The 22,656-nt window shown below is 42.7% G+C and overlaps 1 protein-coding gene across 4 annotated transcripts in view; it reads right to left on the bottom strand.

The window, feature by feature from the left end:
* The window catches only part of LOC311097865 (protein NLRC3-like), a 30,531-nt gene extending 8,135 nt beyond the window's left edge, over positions 1–22,396 (bottom strand). For all 4 annotated transcript variants that reach the window (XM_084137820.1, XM_084137817.1, XM_084137819.1 and 1 more), the window contains exons 1-9: positions 22,189–22,396; positions 16,397–16,482; positions 15,990–16,106; positions 15,677–15,793; positions 12,221–12,334; positions 10,034–11,830; positions 9,449–9,622; positions 8,716–8,889; positions 2,487–2,657 (exon numbers count right to left, since the gene is read on the bottom strand). In XM_084137820.1, coding sequence (XP_083993946.1) covers positions 2,487–2,657; positions 8,716–8,889; positions 9,449–9,622; positions 10,034–11,830; positions 12,221–12,334; positions 15,677–15,793; positions 15,990–16,106; positions 16,397–16,446 — 2,714 coding nt within the window. In that variant the 5' untranslated portion in view covers positions 16,447–16,482; positions 22,189–22,396. The remainder of the gene's footprint in view (positions 1–2,486; positions 2,658–8,715; positions 8,890–9,448; positions 9,623–10,033; positions 11,831–12,220; positions 12,335–15,676; positions 15,794–15,989; positions 16,107–16,396; positions 16,483–22,188) is intronic.
* Between the last annotated feature and the right edge of the window lie 260 nt (positions 22,397–22,656).

Consider the following 22,656-nt stretch of genomic DNA (forward strand, 5'->3'; position numbering starts at 1 on the left):
TTTTTATATATATTACTTCATTTAAAAGGAGAGAATTCAAGCTTCATGCCTGTGTGTCTGTATGCCTGTTTGACTGAGTATTCGCTGAGTTATGGTTCATTTTCGGACGCGTTTCAGAATGGACTACACTGACAGAGAGGAGGCAGAACTCGCATCATGTTTATTTTTCTTTATTTGGCGAAAAGCACAACACTTTGTTTTTATTGTGAGTGTACACAAAAATAATACACACTTAACAGGATAGATTGATGTATAACACAAGCATATAAGATAAAATTTTTTTTTTTTTTTTTTTTTTTTTTTGCACTCATACGGAAAAAAACGAGCCTATCGCGCCAGTGCGATAGCCGACCTCAGGGGGTTAAACATGTTTATAGTGCATAAATATTACCAAGAAAGTAACCTCAGAAGCAAAAACTATATTAATTAGGGGTTCAAGAAAACCTATTGTAATTGTTAGGATTTTTATTATTATCATTATTATTATTATTATTCCGCCGAAAAACTGGGCAGACCAAACCGTAAGGACTAGAGACCTGAAACCTGGCCAGGTGGTAGGTCTTAATTTGGGAAGAACCTCACAAAATATGACCCCGACTGGCCAATAGGTTAGGGTTACCCTAGTCTCGCGTAGCCAGACCTTCAGACTGATGGCTGAAGGTCTGGAATTCATAGCAGCTTTCTTTGGCCAAGGCCCGCCCATAAGGCCGTTTGACCGACATGTCAAACAACCAATTACAATTCGTTTCGTTCAGCGTCACGTTTCGGGGCGTGGAAATGTCCCCACAACAACAGACCGGCGTGCAACAAGTCAGTCAGCATAGAAAATCAAAGAAGAAGAAGAAAACACTAAGTGCCTCAAACAAAACTCCTGGACATCTCTTAAAGAGTCTATGCCGTGAACCTCGCATACTTTTGAGAATCCTACGTTTAGCTGATCTTGATTAATGCTCATTGTCACTCATGTAAACACAACAGTTTTTCTTCCGCAATCACACGTCTGCGCTTTGTTTCCCGGCGGACCGAAAATAAACGCGACACTCGCGCCCCCCCCGGAAATCCGATAAAATTTAACCAATCAGATGACGACTTCGACATTCCTGAAGTGTTTCCAGTTAAGTGTACCATATGCATTAGACGTTTAGCCAACGTTCCGTGGGCGTGATGTCTGAGGCTGAGACTAGGGTTACCCTAACCTACAGCGATCAACAACGTGAAACCTCTCATAACTCCTATACCGTTTATCGTAGTGTCTTATATCATTGGAAACCTTGAGTCCAGACAAACAAAATGTATATCTCCGATTTTATTTCCGGAATGCAAATTTTCTCGCCATTTAGAATTTTCTGAAAAATCTACTTTTTCATACTCCTCATAGTCCGTTTGTCAAATTCACTTGAAACTTGTCATGCATCATCAAGGGAGCCTCATGGCAAAACGTTGTCAAAAGAATTATGATCAGTGATTCACGCTCACCATGGGACGCCAAAACGTTTGAAGTAGGCGGGGCCACTTTCACTAAAATGGATATAACTCTTGAAAGCATTGAGATATTTTCACCAAACTTGTTATACTTATGTACAAGCTCATTTTGTGGTCACACAAAAAAAATCTGCAGCGATTCACCAATTGGTGGCGCTATAATATGAAAAAGGCATAAAACTGCTTATAACTACGCTAACGTTAGTCTGATTGACTTGAAAATGGGCATGCAGTGTCTTTGTCCAGGTTGCCATGCCTTTCTATGAGGACATTGGCGTATCTCGAAAAACATGACCGCCATAAGCCAGTGAAATTTGAGCAACTATTAGACAAGGTTAACGAAGTTTGATCGGAAAAAAACACGGTGGGCGTGTTCAAATTATGGCCACAAGGTCTGTAAGAATTTTGAAAGAAATAGGCCACTAGTTGGTGAAAACGAGTTTTACGGCTCTGTAATCACGTGGTGTTACACTCATCCACACAATATGCATATCATTTGATAGATCTCCTCAAAGTGAACAACTTTGCCTCAATAACCACTGCTGTCTATCAAATCATTCATTAAATATTCACGATTATGTTAAAAACCTACTTTTGTGAACTAGTCCTAGGTTTTTCGCCCCCGATCGGATCCAAACCAGTGCAGTACAATTCTTTGGACTCTCTAAATCAATAATACTTCACTCTTTGGGTAGCTATAACAGGATAATTTAGAAAATGGGTATGGCAAAAAACACTCAAAAGTCTATAAATCCTAAACGAAAACTCAGAACTTCATGAAAATTGGTGAGCATATGTGACATAACATTCTAAACAAGCAAGACAAACTTTATGAAATCGGACCATAGGTGGTGCTATGATTGTCAAAAAGCTTTAAAAACATATATTTCTCTTGTAAATTGCCTTGTGTGCTTAAAAGCCTTAAATGCGTGAACCCCGATAAATGCTGCTTGCAGCTTTAATTTAAAATGAAAATGCAAATACTTTTAGTCATCACTACTCACCGAAGCGTTTCTAGTTTATAATGTGGATCATCCTTCAGATCAGAGAGCAGCTTCACTCTGTTTCCTACTTTATTTCCATACAGATCCAGTTCTCTCAGGTGTGAGGGGTTTGATCTCAAAGCTGAAGCCAGATCAGCACAACCTTCATCTGTAACACCACAATCACTCAACCTGTAGAAAACAATGACACTCTTCAGTCTCTCAGTTCAAGATCTACAGCTCAGATAAACAGGAACTTCAAAATCAGAAAGAGAGACATGATTGAATCCAACATGAATCCAACATGATTGAGGTCCAGTCTAAGGTTCAGACCTGCTTCTACCTGCTGCTTCAGGGTGTCACAATCATTTAACTCATGTTTTCATCATAATGATAAATACAATTATATCACTATTGAAAGAATTTCCCTTTCAGTCACTTCATTCTCGACGTTCGTCCATGAACCTTGCTAGAAAGCCAATCTACTTCGAGTGTAACTAAACGAGCCAATACACATTATTTTGCAACAGCTGCTCTGCCTTGCAGCGCAGCTTTATAATAAGCAGGTGTGATGGCACTTCAGCTTTTCGCTTTGGAGCCAAGCATTGTGTGCGTCTTCTGAAGAGTGTTTTCTGCAAGAGAGAGAAGAAGCCTGTCGTGGTGTTGGCGAGACGGCGCATGCAGCGGACTGTAACTGAGCAAATTAGACCAACAGCTGATATCACAGCTATTCTGTCGGCCACATGCTGACAGTGATTAAGTGCACATACAGGCTGTAACAGGCTCTGCTGTCCTCAGTGCGTTCAGTGCAGTCCTCTCTGCGCTTCAGCACCAGGGCATTATTCCTCTAAAAGAGCCTACATGGCAGAGATCGCGTCTTTTTAAAGATTCTGATTTCAAGCCGTGTGTTTCTGGATGCTGTCATCTTTTGGCGTCGGCTGATGGTCACGATCGTTGGCTCGCATGCCTGGGCATTCAGCACGCTGAGGCTGTTTTCGTGGATAAGACATGTTCTCACTGTGGGAATATGTCCATCTTGGTGTTGAGGTCTAGACTCCAATACTCCAGTGGAGTCCCCCTGCCTGTCTCTCGTAATGGCGCCCTCCCTGATCACCGGTGGCAGGAGAGGTCCACTGCAGCGGCTCGTGGGGGGGGGGGGTTTGGGTGGGGGGTATTGAGCTTCCAACGGAGTGTGCTGGTCCATCTAAATGATGTGTGCCAGCTGTTTCCTTCGGGGCTCCAGCTGATGATCAAATGTCAATCGCAGCATCAGAAGGTGAGCCTGAAGTTTCTGGGGATGAGAATTCGGCTGCGCTGCCCCCTTCTGGGACAGTAGTGTTGTCCGAGTCTGACTCTGAGATGTCTGAGTCTCTGAGTCTGAGATGATGGCTATGCTTTCCCAGGCTGCCGAGAGCGTCGGGCTCATGTGGAATCCTCCACCATGTCCCAAACCATCAAGGCTGGATGATTGGTTTCTGGGGTTGGATCCTGCTAGTTCTCAGCGCCCCGCCCCAGTACATTTCTTTTCTGGAGGTGCATGATTAGATCCCCAAAACCGCCTTGGTAACTCCCCCCTCGCTATCCTCGATGGCGGGGCCAGTAAGGGGTAAACGCAGATTGGTCCTGTGGAACGGGCCGTGGCTTTGCAACTGTGCCCTAACTCCACCAAAGGGGGCAATCCGTGTCTCCCTTCCCAAGCCTGTAGATACTCGTCGGCTCTGACTGGCAAGGCTTATCAGGCTTGAGGGGAAGCAGCCTCTGCCTTACACGCTATGGTGGGCCAAGGCACTGAGAGACCTGCACAAGGGTGGTCACAGCCTAGAGGTTCTCCCAAGAGCTTCGTACCGCAACGGACCTCGCGCTTGGTGTGAAGAAAGGTTATGGCACGGTCTCTGGGCTGTGCAATGTCCACACTGGTGGTCCAGGAACGCCACCTTTGGCTGTGACTCTGTGACTTAAAAAAGACTCGGTTTTTAAATTCCCGTCTCCCAGGCCGGCCTCTTCTGCGACGAAGCAGTTCCACCCAGCAGTTCTCCCGGTCGCCCAAAGCAGATGGAGGCCATTAAACACATGTTGCACAACCGGCCAGCTGCTGCTTTACCCGTCCGCCGGCTGCAGCCCCTCCGCCTGCTCATCGCCGAGGGTGTCCCCCTGCGACTGGTTCCCAGCTCTTCTCGCTGGCTCATTCGGACTATCAGGCTCGGCTATGCGATTCAGTTAACCCGGTGTCCCCCAAAGTTTAGGGGCATCCATTTCACATCTGTGAGAATGTCAGATGCCCATGTCTTGCGAGTGGAGATCGCAGTCCAACTGGCGAAGGACGCGACAGAGCCGGTCCCTCCAGCCGATATGAGGTAGGGTTTTACAGCACCTATATCATTGTACCCAAGAAAGGCGGTGGGTTACGGCCAATATTGGAAAAGAACAAACTCGCCCCTGTGCAGAGGATCTCTTTTCTCGGTTTGGATTTGGATTCGGTCACACAGAAGAGCGTGTCTAGTCAGTGTTGAACTGCTTGAATTCGTTCAAAGGCAGGACAGTGGCCCCACTGAAGTTATTTCAGAGGCTCCTGGGGCATATGGCAGCCACAGTAATGCCGCTCAGCTTGCTTCATATGAGGCCGCTTCAGCACTGGCTTCATGGCCGAGTCCCGAGATGGGCATGGCAACGCGGCACTCACCGAGTGACAATCACTCAGGTCTGCCGTCAAGCCTTCAACCCAGAGTGCCCCTAGAACAGATGTCCAGGCACGCTGTGGTCTCCACGGATGCCTCCACCACGGGCTGGGGTATCACGTAAAACGGGCATGCAGTTTCAGGGATGTGGACAGGTCCGCAACTGCATTGGCACATCAACTGCCTCAAGTTGTTGGCAGTACGTCTTGCTCTGGACCGCCTAATAAAGCCACTACAGGGCAAATACGTACTGGTCCATACGGACAACATTGTACGGACCACAAATATTGTTTTACTGTTTTGTAATTTTCAATGTTCATTGGGTCACAGGCGATCCACACTCCGATCCAGAAGGGGCACGTGGCAATGCAACACTGTTTGCTAACATTAAAAAGTGCAGAAGAAGCGACGATCGCTCGATATGTTTACATCTCTCAACCAGTGTTTCAACTGCGGAAAGATATCAATAAAACGGCTTGAGAATAATATCTCATGTAGCATTACATTTACCTCAGGCATTTAGTGTCGACAGCAGGTTAGTTCGCTAGAGAAATGAACTCTAGAGAGAAGCATTTCGTATATGCACTATATTAGTCAATTTAATGGTAACACTTTATTTTACGGTGCCCTTGATACAGAGTAATTACTTAATTAATTACTTAGTAATAGACTTTGTAATAACATGTAACAAAATGTACTTAACATGTAACTAAGTTATGGAACAGCCTGTACTTACAGATTGTAATTACGCACATGTAATAGGCAGCTACTGTTACACATGTGTAAAAAGCCGAGTCTGTTACATACGTGTTACAGACTTGGTACACTGTAATTATGTAAGAAAGTACTTAGTATAACACAATGTAACAACAAGTACTTAAATATGTTAGGCTACTGAGGTCTGCAGTTACACATGGTAAATGTGTATGTGTTCTGTAGCATTACTTGTATGTAACATAAAATAAAGTGTATCAAGATTGTACTTAAGTGCACTTCCTGTGTATCTACATATGCAGCCTGATCTCACGGTAATTCGTACGAATTCTATGAGGTGGCTAATTCGTACGAATTCATACGACCTCACTCGTATGAATTAGTACGATTTTTGCTAAATCGTACATATTTTACGAATTGCCCAATTTGTATGAATTCATACGAATGACCTACCCCTGACCCCGCCCCTAAACCTACCCATCACGTGGGTTTAGACAAATCGTACAAATTCGTTCGAGTGAAGTCGTTCGAATTCGTACGAATTAGCCAACTTTTTATCACTCGTTAGAATTCGTACGAATTGGTCGTGAGATAGCGTTGACATATGTTATCCATCTGAAATAACCCACTAGTTCATAGCTTAAATACATGCATTAGCTTCCTAATTACATTAAAATTACAGAAAATTACACGGGTATAAGCTACGTAAAATAAAGTGTATCAAGAATGTACTGAAGTGTACTTTGTGTATACATATCTTATCCATCTCTGCCTTACTTTGATTTAACTCACTAGTTCACAGCTTAAATGCATGCAGTAGTTTCCTAATTACATTGTAATTACATAATATTACACAGGGATGAGCTACGTAAAATAAAGTGTATCAAGAATGTACTTAAGTGTACTTTGTGTATACATACCTTATCCATCTCTGCCTTAGTTTGATTTAAACTCACTAGTTCATAGCTTAAATGCATGCAGTAGTTTCCTAATTACATAATATTACACAGGTATAAGCTACGTAAAATAAAGTGTATCAAGAATATACTTAAGTGTACTTTGTGTATACATATCTTATCCATCTCTGCCTTACTTTGATTTAACTCACTAGTTCACAGCTTAAATGCATGCAGTAGTTTCCTAATTACATTGCAATTACATAATATTACACGGGTATAAGCTACGCAAAATAAAGTGTATCAAGAATGTACTTAAGTGTACTTTGTGTATACATACCTTATCCATCTCTGCCTTAGTTTGATTTAACTCACTAGTTCACAGCTTAAATGCATGCAGTAGTTTCCTAATTACATTGTAATTACATAATATTACACAGGTATAAGCTACGTAAAATAAAGTGTATCAAGAATGTACTTAAGTGTACTTCATGTGTATCTATAAACCTTATCCAACTCGGCTTGTTACACATGTGTAACAGTAGCTGCCTATTACATGTGCGTAATTACAATCTGTAAGTACAGGCTGTTCCATAACTTAGTTACATGTTAAGTACATTTTGTTACATGTTATTACAACGTCTATTACTAAGTAATTAATTAAGTAATTACTCTCTATCAAGGGCACCGTAAAATAAAGTGTTACCACTAAAGTTAAAAATTATATTAAAGTTAATACAAAACCTGTTTTTTTTTTGTTTGTTTTTTAGCGTTGATTATTATATCTAAAAAATAAATAGCAACTGAATTTCATAATCTGGGCTCTGTTGTTAATTTTAAAATGTAATATTATAGTAATGTGTAATGAAGGACTCCTTATAGGGGTGGGACAAAATATCGATCAGACGATATATCATTGTTCTTCTCCGTGCGATATGATCGATAGGCTGCCGCCAGATATCGATATTTAAATTAATAAAATAAGGCGCTACTTCATCGCTACTTCATGGCCCCTCAAAATGGTGCTCAACACATGAATGAGGGAAACGGGAAAATAAGTTAACTAGCCTAAGATTAAAGGGATAATAGGGATGTGCAAGACTAGTCGACTAAATGGTACAGTTGGTACTAGTCGACACTGAAACCTATTGTCGATTACACTTGAAAAAATACACAAGATTGTATTGCTCAAATTACTGTAGTTTTAATATTACAATGAAGAGCAGAGCGTGAGCTGTGGAAACTTGTGTGAGTGAGGCCGGTGGCGCGAGTGTTAATGAACGTAACTGAGCACTGCACCAAGTCTGGAGTCCCAGGAGCTCTGAAGGATAAGAGGAGGAGTGACGACAGTGGAAGACGAGAGAAGACCAGGCCTGGACATTTACGTTGTGTTTTGTCTATGTATGGGCGGCAGTCGACTATGAAGCACCTGCCGTTTACTTTCTTTTTATATATTTTAAAACTTCCGTTTACCGTTCACTGGTTTCCCCTTCTTCCCTTCCTTGAACTTTGTTATATTTATATTTAAAAGCATTTTAGATATCACATTAAAATAAAACACTTGGAAATATAATACATTAAGAGGTAGGTCCTAATATTATTATTTTTTTATCTCAGATGTGTTTTCTTCGTGTCAGTCACGGAGAGCACAGAAATGACCGCTCAAAAGACAAACGAGGCGCGGATTATTATCGTTATCGTGAGCCATGTATCGTGTCTCATATCGTATCATGAGGTATCCTGTGATTCCCACCCCTAGCTCCTTATATAGTTTACAGCATTAGCTAAGATAGATTTTCTTATACTTAAAATAAATAATTATGAATTGATTTAAACACGTTTACACATTTGTAAAAAAAAAAAAAAGGAAGAAATTTTGTGTTTAGTTTTCTACCCCTGCTGTACCGGACCGTCATGTTCGTGTACCATTACACCCCTAATGTTGACACATTTATACAGTCTTACTGCAGCGTTTCCAGTTTACAATGAGGATCCTTCAGTCCATCAGAGAGCAGCTTCACTCCTCTGTCTCCTAGTTTATTCCATGACAGATACAGTTTTCTCAGGTGTGAGGGGTTTGATCTCAGAGCTGAAGCCAGATCAGCACAACCTTCATCTGTAACACCACAATCCCACAACCTGTAGAGAACAATGACACTCTTCAGTCTCTCAGTTCAGGATCTACAGCTCAGATAATCAGGAACTTCACAATCAGAAACAGAGACTTAATTCATGACATGATTGACAGGTCCAGTCTAAGGTTTAGACATGCTTCTACATGCTGCTTCAAGGGGTTTATTTCAATATCATATAAAATGTGATAATTGAGCAGGAATATGAAAGATGTTGACTAGAAATTAATGCAAAACCTGCCTTATGTGCAATTTATATGTTTTTTAGCGTTGATTATTATATCTAAAAAAAAGCAACTGAATTTAATAATTTGCGCTCTGGTTTTAAAATTAAAATTTAATATTATAGTAATGTGTAAATAAGGGCTCCTTTATATAGTTTACAGCATTAGCTAAGATAGTTTTTTGTATCCTTAAGAAATTTTTAATTATAATAGAATTTATTTAAACACATACACATTTGTTAATGAATTCATTGCCTGTGAATTCAAGACCGAGGTATGTACCGGACCACCATGTTTGAGTACCGTTACACCCCTAATGTTGACACATTTATACAATCTTACCACAGTATCTCCAGTTTACAGTGGGGATCCTTCAGTAGATCAGAGAGCAGCTTCACTCCTCTGTCTCCTACTTTATTTCCAGTCAGACTCAGTTCTCTCAGGTGTGAGGGGTTTGATCTCAGTGCTGAAGCCAGAGCAGCACAACCTTCATCTGTAACACCACAATCCCTCAACCTGTAGAGATTAAATACGCATGGGGAAATGATACCAGCTGCAAACATAGAATAATGATTTATAGAGGCAGTAAAACATCCACATAAACATCATTAGAGGACAAACAGCATCAATATATAGAAAAAGACACTGTTAAAGACACTGTTGCTGTTTGCTGTCAGTTTCGATCCACGTCACATTCAGTCCTTCATCACGTCTCACACACTGACCTCTACAATCATCAGCTCTTGCTCTCTCTCTCGCTCTCTCTCTCTCTCGCTCTCTCGCTCTCTCGCTCTCTCGCTCTCACACTCGTGTCTCGCATGTACCAGAAAATGAACCACTTGTGTTGCTTTGGTTAGAAAGCACCTGCTAAAATCATAAATGTGATCATGTTTTATTAGTGTAGTGATTGTTATCAGAGTGACTTACAGAACTGATCTGGATTCTTTAACCACAGGTAGCAGCTTCTGAAGAACTTCATCCGCTGTATTTTGTGCTCCAATAAATGGTTTTAAATCAAAATCATCCATCTTCTGCTCTGATGTCAGCAACACATAAACCAGAGCTGACCACTGTGAAGAGGAGAGTTTGGTTTTTCTTATTTCTCCAGATCTCAGATAACGTTGGATCTCCTGCATCAGTGAATCATCACCCAGTTCATTCAGACAGTGGAACAGATTGATGGATCTCTCTGGAGAGCGATTCTCGCTGATCTTCTGTTTGATGTACTGAACTGTTTCCTCTTTGTTGTAGGAGCAGCTTTCAGTCTGTGTCAGTAGGTCTCGTAAGAGAGTCTGATTGGACTCCAATGAGAGGCCCAGAAGGAAACGCAGGAAAAGGTCCAGATGGCCATTCTTACTCTGTAAAGCCCCATCCACAGCTCTCTGATGCAGCTCAGATAATGAAGGATATTTCAACCAGTTAAAAATTTTAGACAAGAAACTTTGATTTGTGATTTGCTCAAACACATTCCTGTTCTTGTTTGTAAAGTAAATGTGAGCATATAGAGCTGCTAGATGTTCCTGGATGCTCAGATGAACAAAGCAGAAGACTTTTCCCTGATACAAGCCCAACTCCTCTCTGAAGATCTGAGTGCACAATCCTGAGTACACTGATGCTTCTGTCACATCAATGCCACACTCGCTCAGGTCTTCCTCATAGAAGATCAGGTTGCCTTTCACAAGCTGCTGGAAAGCCAGTTTCCCCAGTTTGAGAATCATGTCTTCATCTTTCACTCTCTTCTCATAGTCCTTCTCATGTCTGATGTTGGTCTGAATGATCAGGAAGTGTGTGTACATTTGAGTGAGAGTCTTGGGAATCTCTCCTCTCTCTGCATCACTCAACATCTTCTCTAGAACAGCGGCTGAGATCCAGCAGAACACTGGGATGTGGCACATGATGTGGAGGCTCCTTGAGGACTTCAGGTGTGTGATGATTGTATTGGCCAGACTCTGATCACTGATTCTCTTCCTGAAGTATTCCTCCTTCTGTGTGTCACTGAAGCCTCGTACCTCTGTCACTCGATGGACACACTCAGAGGGAACGAGATCCGCTGCTGCTGGTCTGGAGGTGATCCAGATGAGAGCAGAGGGAAGCAGATTCCCCTCAATGAGGTTCATCAGCAGCTCGTCCACTGAGGCTGATTCAGATATATTACACAGTTTCACTTTGCTCTTAAAGTTCAGAGACAGACGACACTCATCCAGACCATCAAAGATGAACAACACTTTATATTCTTCACTGGATATTTCCATTTCTTTTGTTTCAGGGAAAAATACATGAAGAAGATCTGAAAGACTGAGTGTTTTGTCCTTCATCAAGTTGAGCTCTCTGAAAGGAAGTGGAAATATGAGCTGGACGTCCTGATTCTCTGTCCCTTCAGCCCAGTCCACAATGAACTTCTGCACAGAGACTGTTTTTCCAATGCCAGCGACTCCCTTTGTCAGCACAGTTCTGATGGGTTTGTTTTGTCCAGGTAAAGGTCTAAAGATGTCATTGCATTTGATCAGTGTGTCCTCTGTTCCTGCTCTCCTGGTTTGTGTCTCAATCTGTCTCACCTCATGCTCATTATTGATCTCTCCACTTCTACTCTCTGTGATGTAGAGCTCTGTGTAGATCTCATTCAGGAGTGTTGGGTTTCCCTGCTTTGCTGTTACTTCATACAGACACTCAAACTTCTTCAACAGATTTGATTTGAATCTGGTTTGGACCAGTTGAGAGTCATGACTGAAAGATTAAAATAATAGATTACAACATGAATTATAGATGTGAAAATAAATAAACACTGTATTTTAAAAGTAATTTATTCATTTGGTTAGTGTGACTACAGTGAATTGGTATAAGTGGTCCAAAGCATGGATGTAAACAAATACTCAGGGTTTAAGGGATGAAATGGCATTTCTAACTGTCTGTCTAAAAAAAGAGGAAGAAAAGACACATCCGAATTCCCTACAACTGCTGTAGGATCAATACAAAATATTTGCACACAGAAAACAGCAACGTTTTGATAAAAATAAATCTTTTTGTTTGGAATGTTGCAGTTTTATTTTTCAAAATAAAGGACATGGTTAAACAGATTTTTCATGATTATTATCTCTCCAAACTAAAATATTGTACCTCAGATCAGTTGATGTGTGTTTTTCCTTAAATGTAACTGTGTCCATAGACCGGTCACTCTTCATGGACACACAGCTGGACTCCGGTGAGCTTGATCTCTTCACATGTAATTCACTTTAAGATGGGAGACAATAGAATAGAGATTAAAATATGGAGAATATGAAAATCTCCCGTGAGATTGATCTCTGACTGTGTAATTGACTTTAAATGAAATAGTGACAAGAAGAATTCATGTAGTTAAAGGGATAGTTCACCCAAAAATGAAAATTACCCCATGATTTACTCACCCTTGAGGTGTATATGACTTTCTTCTTTCAGATGAATATAATCCGAGTTATATGAACTAACCGGGGCGGCAGTGGCTCAGTGGTTCATGTCGGTGTATGAATGAGTGAGTGAATGGGTGAATGTGAGGCTATATGTAAAGCGCTTTGGTGGCCATAGATCTGTGAAAGCACTATATAAATGCAGTCCATTTACCATATATTTAAAAATATCATTGCTCTTCCAAGCTTCTGTATAGTGATCCACTGGAGGCAAGTTGTGAATGAGAACCCAAGTGCAGTTTATTATAAACAAAACCTAACATGAAATAAAAACATGGCAGCCATCTCTGCTGAGGGCTCAGGTTCAGGCATGGCAGTGTATTAAGAGCAGGCGCGCTCAACTCCAAAAATATTTATGGGTGCGAGTAATAAAGACGTTTATCAAAAATAAAGATGAAAAACCGCACTCTCAGGTTATATTTTCATAAATTTATTATTACTATGTCCTCACAGACGCGTTTCAGCCTAAGCCATCAGTGTGTACAGTGTGTGGCGGTGGCCATCTCTGCTGAGGGCTCAGGTTCAGGCGTGGCGGCGGCAATTTTTGCTGAAGGCTCAGGTTCAGGCGTGGCAGCGGCCATTTTTGCTGAGGGCTCAGGTGACGTGGTGGCAGCCATCTTGTCTGGAGACACTGGCTCGGCGGCGACCATCTTGTCTGGAGACACTGGCTCGGCGGCGACCATCTTGTCTGGAGACACTGGCTTGGCGGCAGACGTGGCATGAACAGACTCAGACTTGGCAGACATGACGTGAAGAGACTCAGACTTGGCAGACATGACGTGAAGTGGCTCAGGCTTGGCAGGCATGACGTGAAGTGGCTCAGGCTTGGCAGGCATGACGTGAAGTGGCTCAGGCTTGGCAGGCATGACGTGAAGTGGCTCAGGCCCGGCAGGCATGACGTGAAGTGAAGTGGCTCAGGCTTGGCAGGCATGACGTGAAGAGGCTGAGGCTTGGCAGGCATGACGTGAAGAGGCTCAGGCTTGGCAGGCTTGACGTGAAGTGGCTCAGGCTTGGCAGGCTTGACGTGAAGAGGCTCAGGCTTGGCAGGCATGACATGAAGAGGCTCAGGCTTGGCAGGCATGACGTGAAGAGACTCAGGCTTGGCAGGCATGACGTGAAGAGACTCAGGCTTGGCAGGCATGACGTGAAGAGACTCAGGCTTGGCAGGCATGACGTGAAGAGACTCAGGCTTGGCAGGCATGACGTGAAGTGGCTCAGGCTTGGCAGGCATGACGTGAAGTGGCTCAGGCTTGGCAGGCATGACGTGAAGAGGCTCAGGCTTGGCAGGCATGACGTGAAGAGGCTCAGGCTTGGCAGGCATGACGTGAAGTGGCTCAGGCTTGGCAGGCATGATGTGAAGTGAAGTGGCTCAGGCTTGGCAGGCATGATGTGAAGTGAAGTGGCTCAGGCTTGGCAGGCATGACGTGAAGAGGCTCAGGCTTGGCAGGCATGACGTGAAGTGGCTCAGGCTTGGCAGGCATGACGTGAAGAGACTCAGGCTTGGCAGGCATGACGTGAAGAGGCTCAGGCTTGGCAGGCATGACATGAAGAGACTCAGGCTTGGCAGGCATGACGTGAAGAGTCGCAGGCTTGGCAGGCATGACGTGAAGTGGCTCAGGCTTGGCAGGCTTGGCAGGCATGACGTGAAGAGACTCAGGCTTGGCAGGCATGACGTGAAGAGGCTCAGGCTTGGCAGGCATGACGTGAAGAGACTCAGGCTTGGCAGGCATGACGTAAAGAGACTCAGGCTTGGCAGGCATGACGTGAAGTGGCTCAGGCTTGGCAGGCTTGGCAGGCATGACGTGAAGTGGCTCAGGCTTGGCAGGCATGACGTGAAGAGACTCAGGCTTGGCAGGCATGACGTGAAGAGGCTCAGGCTTGGCAGGCATGACGTGAAGAGGCTCAGGCTTGGCAGGCATGACGTGAAGTGGCTCAGGCTTGGCAGGCATGACGTGAAGTGGCTCAGGCTTGGCAGGCATGACGTAAAGTGGCTCAGGCTTGGCAGGCATGACGTAAAGTGGCTCAGGCTTGGCAGGCATGATGTGAAGGGGCTCAGGCTTGGCAGGCATGACGTGAAGGGGCTCAGGCTTGGCAGGCATGACGTGAAGTGGCTCAGGCTTGGCAGGCATGACGTGAAGAGACTCAGGCTTGAAAGGCATGTCGTGAAGAGACTCAGGCTTGGCAGGCATGACGTGAAGTGGCTCAGGCCAATGAATTCAAATGAATTTTTCCCCCTGGCAACTGGGACCGCACCGGATCGTTCAGCCCAAAATGAAAAATGTCCTTAAGAGCCACATCGTTAAATTTTACCTGGCAACACAGTCCACAAAATTCTTCCACTTACGTTTCCTGGGGAAGATACCCTGGTGTGGGTTTAGGAGGGCAACCGCTGGGTTCATTGTTGGAGGTCAAGTATTCTGTAAAGTGGTCCACTGGAGGCAAGTTGTAAATGAGAACCCAAGTGCAGTTTATTATAAACAAAACCAAACATGAAACAAAATCATGGCGTGGGATGAAAACAAAAACCAAAGCATGAACATGAACTTACACAACAGCAGATTACAGGAAACAATACTTGACAAAGACAAATGGCAAACATGAGGGCTTAAATACAAAGACTAATGACAAGACAAGGGACACCTGTGAACAATGATCAGACAATTAACCAATGACAAGACACATGGCTGGATCACATGACAAACAGGGAATCACATGACAGACATGGAAACATGACATGAACAAACCCAAAACGTGACAGCTTTATAATGGCAGTGAATGGAGGATGAAATTTTGAAGCCAAAATGCATACGGCCGGCTGTCGGAAGCTACATATTGTAGTTGATAAAGTTTTAAATATGGATATTTTTCTCATACAAATGCATCGCTTTGATTTAGAAGGCCTTTATTTATCCATATGGATTTACTTTTATGATGGATGGACTTTTTTGGGCTTCAAAATTTCATCCTCCATTAACTTATAAAGCTTGGAAGAGCAATGATATTTTTTATTTAACTCCAATTATATTCGTCTGAAAGAAGAAAGTCATATACACCTAGGAAGGCTTCAGGGTGAACTATCCCTTTATTATGACGCACAATGATAGTTATCTATCCATCCAAAAGGTTGTACCTCAGATCAGTTGGTGTGTGTTTTCCCTTAAATACTGGTGGTTTGTCCATAGACCAGTCACTCTTCATGGACACACAGCTGGACTCCGGTGAGTTTGATCTCTGACTGTGTAATTGACTTTAAAAGAAATAGTGACAAGAAGAACAATTGTGAATTGTTCATTCCCGGTTGGCACACATTTTGCTGCCCTTACAAAAGTGCCCTAGACAATTGCCTAGTTCGCCTATATGGACGCGCCGGCCCTGATAATACTACAACTTGTATAATGATAGCATCATCTATCTATCTATATATCTAGACAGAAATATTGTACCTCAGATCAGTTGATGTGTGTTTTCCCTTAAATACTGGTGGTTTGTTCATAGACCAGTCACTCTTCATGGACACACAGCTGGACTCCAGTGAGTTTGATTTCTCCAAATGAAATTGACTTTATCAGAATAGGAGACAGAAATTAATTTTCATTTAGCTTATTTTACATGTTGATAAACCTCATATAGAGAATCTATCCAAGTCTATCCAAGAGAAGATTCACAAAAGTTGAAGAGTGAAGACATTGCAAGGATAAAGGATAAATCCAGCCATCTCTCTATTCCATTCATGGCACCAGACTAGCTCTCAGAACAATTTCCCAATCATGGCAAACATGCAGAACACCCTGTTATGTGACATACACTGTATTATCCATTACATTAAGGTCATATGAAGATTGTGATGTACCTGAATGCTGGAGAAACATCTCCATCTCTGAATGTTTCTCTGTCCTCCATGATTCATTCAGTCTTCATGGAGCATCACAGGTAAACCTGAAGAGTCAGAAACACTGATTCAGACACACTGACAAAGTCTTTCACCTTCATATGTAATATATGAGGACAGAGGAGCAGATTTATGACACAGATGTCCTGTGTGTCTTTGAGAAGTTGACACAAACACAGAAGTTTCACATTCACCATATTTCTCTCCCTTTTCCCCATTATGTCATTTGTAAACACTTATTACTTAGAGTACTCCTTTAAACTACCGTAACAACAGCAGTAATGCTGTTAAAATGTGTTAATGTGATAATGTTTTTGCAACACTGTGAAAATAGATTACATAAAATAATGATAGTTGTTTTAGTATAAAAAATACAACCTTGAATAAAAATATAAAGTATTTTCAATAAAAAAAATCTACACTTTAAGTTTTATAATTTGATTTGGAATCAAATGACAACCTGGTATCATCAATTGTTAGTAGCACAACTGTTAAAGATGGCAGCGTGCACAGCCGCAGCGATCCGGAGCTCCCTCTGCGATAGTGGCTTTAGTAAATCTATAACCTACACGCAAACAGAAATCTTGCGTCTGAAAGACTGTTGTTTCGGACGTGCACCCAGTGATTCTGGATCTTTTCCACGGGAAATTATGATGGACAATGGGATAACAGGAAAGATCAACAGACCCACGGAGAGGCGATGCAGGCGGAGATGTGAGAGGAAGCAGAAGCGGGGTAAGCGAGCCGGCATTCATGCTAGGCTACGACGATGACCGCACAAACCTGCCGGCACGGCATCTTCCTCGCAAATGCCCGCTCCCTTGTTAACAAACTGGATGACGTAAGGTTGCGGATTACCAATAACCGCTTGGATTGCTGCATCATGGTGATAACTAAGACCTGGCTGCATGATAACATCCCTGACCTAGCCATGGAGCTAGCAGGCCGCTCCCTCTACCGTGCAGATCGCACAGCCGACTCTGGTAAGTCGAGAGGAGGAGGCGTGTGTGCATACATCCACAACAGTTGGTGCACAGACACTATTGTCATTGAGAGACATTGCTGCCTGGATTTGGAGTTCCTGATGCTGAAATGCAGGCCTTTTTATCTGCCTAGGGAATTTTCATCTGTTTTTATCCCTGCTGTCTATGTGCACCCCAGAGCCAATGCTAAAACAGCCATAGGTAAGCTATATGATGCCATATGCATCCAGCAAAACAGACACCCGGAGAGCATATTTATAGTGGCAGGGGATTTTAACCACACTAACCTGAAGACAGTTCTGCCCAAATTTTACAAAGAATGTGCACATTAAAACAAGGAATAACAAGACACTGGACCAGGTGTATACAAATGTTCCCGGAGCTTATAAAACCCAATCTTCACCTCATCTTGGACAGTCTGACCATCTATCCCTGCTCCTGACACCAGCTTACAAGCCCATCATCAGCAGGATCAAACCTCAGGTAAAGACAGTGCAGATCTGGACTGCAGAAGCCTGCTTTGAAGCCTGCTTTGATGACACCAGGTGGGAGCTCTTTGAACATACAGACATTGAGCACCATACATCCACAGTCCTCTCCTACATCAACTTCTGCACGGACATTGTAACAACAAAAAAGCAAATTAAAGTGCTCCCCAACCAAAAGCCCTGGTTCAACAACAGGGTGAGGGAGCTGCTCAGAGCTCGGGACACAGCGCTGAGATCAGGGGACAGGGAGGAGTACAGAAGGGCGAGGGCCAACCTACTTAGAGGCATCACATGTGCAAAACGGAAATACCAACAATGCATTGAGGACAACTTCAATGACAACAACCCCCGTGCAATGTGGCAGGGTGTAAAGAACATTACTGGCTACAAACAAAGCAACTGTAACCCAACCTCAACTGACTCCTCTCTCCCAGACCAGCTAAACACCTTCTTCGCCCGCTTCGAAGACTCCAGCTCCAGCTACAACAGGGGACCGGATTCACATACACGCACCACCTCCTCAGGGAGCGACCAGCCCCTCACTCTTCTGACCTACCAGGTAAAGAGAGCACTACAAAACATCAACTGCAATAAAGCAACGGGGCCTGATGGAGTTGCAGGACGAGTGCAGAAGCAATGCGCTGACCAGCTCGCTCCAGTATTCACACGCATTTTTAACCTGTCATTACAGCAAGCCATAGTCCCCACCTGTCTGAAAACCGCCACTATAATCCCTGTACCCAAAACCTCAGCTATCACAAGCCTGAACGATTACCGGCCAGTGGCTCTCACGCCAGAGATCATGAAATGCTTTGAGAACTTGGTTATGCCCCATATCAAGGCCCGCATCCGTCCTGATCTCGATCAACATCAATTTGCATACAGGACCAACAGATCCACTGATGACGCCATCTCCGTAGCACTGCACACAGCCCTCACACACTTGAACACCCCCAACAGCTATGTTAGGATGTTATTTGGATGCTAGGAACCGGAAGGTTGGTGGTTCAATCCCTGGTTCCACCTGACCAAGTGTCGAGGTGTCCATGAGCAAGACACCTAACCCCAGCTGCTCCCGACGAGCTGGATGGCGCCTTGCATGGCTGACACCACCGTCGGTGTATGAATGTGTGAGTGAATGGGTGAATGTGAGGCTATATGTACAGCGCTTTGGTGGCCATAGGTCTGTGAAAGCGCTATATAATAATGCAGTCCATTTACCATTTACCATATTTATTGACTACAGCTCTGCATTCAACTCCATCAACCCAGACAAATTGATTAACAAACTACAAACACTGGGTCTGGGAGACCTTCTCTGCCAGTGGATTAAAGACTTCCTCACCAATACACCCCAGCGTGTCAGGATCAGCCATCACACCTCCTCTAGCGTTATTCTCAACACCGGTGTCCCCCAGGACTGCGTCCTTATTCCAGCCCTCTATTCACTCTTCACCCACGACTGCACTTCCTCACACAACTCCAACATTCGCATCAAATTTGCCGATGACACAACCATAGTGGGACTCATATCAGACAACAACGAAATAGCCTACAGGAAAGAGGTCCAGAACCTGTCAGCTTGGTGCACGGACAACGACCTCAACATTAAGAAGACAAAAGAAACAATAATTGACTACAGAAGGAACAAAATAAACCACAGCGGACTGTATATCAACGGGAAGGAGGTGGGGAGGGTAGCAACCTTTAAGTTCCTGGGAGTGCACATTGCAGAGGATCTAACCTGGAGCCAGAATACCTCCCATACCATTAAAAAAGCCCAGAAGAAGATGTTCTTCCTGAGGACCCTGAAGCGCAATGGGCTCCCTCAGGAACTTCTGACGCGCTTTTATCGCTGCACCATTGAGAGCACCCTGACATACTGCTGCACTGTGTGGCACTCAGCAGAAAGAAAGGACCTGCAGCGGGTTGTCAAGACGGCTGAGAGAATAATTGGCTCCCCCTACTGAACCTGAGTGAAATATACTCAAGCCGTCTTCTCGCACGGGCCACAAACATCAGGCAGGACACCTCACACCCCAGACACTCCCTGTTCACCACACTCCCTGTTCACCACACTCCCCTCAGGCAGACTGAGAACCCCCAGCACACGCACAAATAGACTCCGGAACAGCTTCTTCCCCAGAGCTGTGAACATATTACAAAAATCATACACACATCCATGCATACAAACATACATACACACATCTCTCACCCCCCTCCTACCCCCTCAGTGCAATATGACTCTGTGCAATAACTGCTGTGTTCATTGTTTTAGCTGTTTTATCTATTTATTGAGAATGTGTTAGTGTATGTGTATATGTGTATGCGTGTGTATGTATGTATGTGTATACATATATATATGTATGTATACGTATGTGTGTATGTATATGTATATCTATCTATCTATCTCTCTCTCTCTCTCTTTCTCTCTCTCTTTCTCTCTCTCTATCTCTCTATCTATCTATCTATCTATCGGAATCAACAGGTTATCTTGTGCAGTTTGATATAGAACATTCACACAAGTATTAAAATATACAGTAGGCTATATAAGTATTATGAGCTGATGGGGATGATTGTAACAATGTGCTTCGACTGGACCCACAAACACACTGTGGTCATTGTATGCCAACATTTAGTACATCTGTGAAGTGACTAACATGCACAAATATGTGTTCAATATTTATTCCAACTTGTTTGCTGTTTGAAAATAAAAGGTTTTCCTATTTGTTTACTTTTTATATGTAGGTTGTAACAACAGCACTCTTTGTACTTGACTTTAACTTACACAGAAAATAAAAAAAAATGTTTTTTGTTTTTTTTTAAACAGTACAAACAATGGTTTCTAGAACGTTACGCATTTAGAAGTACACAGCAAACACAGAACGTTGGCACAACGTAGCCAACCTTCTAACAACGTTTTATCAACATGGCCAAACGGTTGCTATAAATACGTTGTGTGGTGAAGGTTGTTACAGCGTTGTCACAATGTTGACATTAAACCATCGTTCAGGGCCATTGCTTAAGGTTGTGCCAACGGTGTCGACAACCACTGGACTACATAATGTACTCGTCACTGCCCTAAAGCGCGAAAATCAGCCTTTTAAATCCCAACCACCTGTTGGGCTCATCATTGTGTTCTCATTCATCATCGAGCAAGGATACGTGAGTATTGCGTTTAATTTAGCCTACCTCAGCTATCAAACACAACCTACAAATTTAATTTATAATGTGATTAATGTAGCCTCGCTTGCACTGTTTAGTTTGTCATTTGATTTTTCCGCTATCTCATTCGTTTCTTTGCTCCTCTGGATTTGTGGATGTTTCCCCGACCTTTATCGTCCGGCTTTCGGCTACTGTCTGCCATACAGACCCGGTTTTGTTCATTAAATGTTCTGATCTGCCTTTGCTTTTTATGTTTTATATTATACTTATGTCTGCCTCTGAAAACAGTATTATACAAGCTTTAGCCCATAATGATTTTAGCTCTGTCAGGTATACATCTAGACTGTGGAGACATATGGCGCTCCTGTTTGTATATTACAAGTGAAAGTTACTGACCTTTTATTTATTAATTTATTTACTGTATATTGTATTGCTATGTTGTAACTATTATTTTTAAATTTGTACAATGGACCTTCCATTCTGAGTCCTGAATAAAGACATTATTATTATTATATTATTATTATACTTAAAATAAATTTGTATATTCGTTTATTTCGTTTTTTCTTTTTTCACAAATGTATTACTTTTGGAAGTGCAATTTGATTACCATATTATGCAGTTTTAATAAAGTTGAATTAACGAAATTAACCTTCTGTCATTTTTACTCTTCAAAGTGTACACTTGCAGGTGTTGATAGCCCCATTAAATAATAATATAGATAAACAATAAACGATAAAAAGTATATACTTATCTAACAAAATGCTAAATGGGGGATATAGCAGCATATAAAAATATTGTCAGAACGTCGTCACTCAGTTGCTGAATGTCGCGCAACAACGTTGCTACAGCCCTGTCGCGTCTTACAATTCTACTTTGTTACAATGTTGCGAGCACGTAGACAGCGACGTTGCCATAGCAGAAATGCAACGTGCCTGAGACATTGCCACAACGTAAATGTGTTTGCTGGGTAGTGTTCACCTATCTGTAGGCTAGATAACGAAAATTAGGCCTACATATAAAAAGTGTAATTTTTTGTAATTCTTAACAAATATGTCCAACAAAAAGACAAACAATAATACAATTTAGATAATCATTAAGTTCATATGTGGTTACTTACATTAACTAGAAAGTCACTTCTTACGCCACACTTGAACACTTTATCGAAATGCAAAGTTACTCGACACAGCTTCTCAAAAAGTTCCTGCATAAACAACTAAAAACAATACTATTAAACATTGCAACATTAGCATTAGATGCCTTTTTTCCGATACAAATCTTCCGTCCTGCTGTAAAATGGCGCGTGTGACACTGAACATACTTTCACTTTCATTCTGGAAAAAATTCTCCCGGTCGCCGTTTCCTTCCATCAGCAATAATTCCACGCTGAACTTTTTGTGGAGACATGTGGAAATATGTGAAAACGACGGTAATAGAAACTCATGTTAGATATGTGTTGGATAGAAAAATAGTCACCCAAACAAAGCAGAACAGGGACAGTCTTTACATCCCAGAGCCTTTTAATTTATAAAGATGGATTTATGCTTGAATATCCTTGATTCTTTTCCAAAGAAGACTTGTGTCAGTA

The sequence above is a fragment of the Abramis brama genome (genome assembly GCF_963993115.1).
Source record: "Abramis brama genome assembly, chromosome: 15".
Lineage (NCBI taxonomy): Eukaryota > Metazoa > Chordata > Actinopteri > Cypriniformes > Leuciscidae > Abramis > Abramis brama.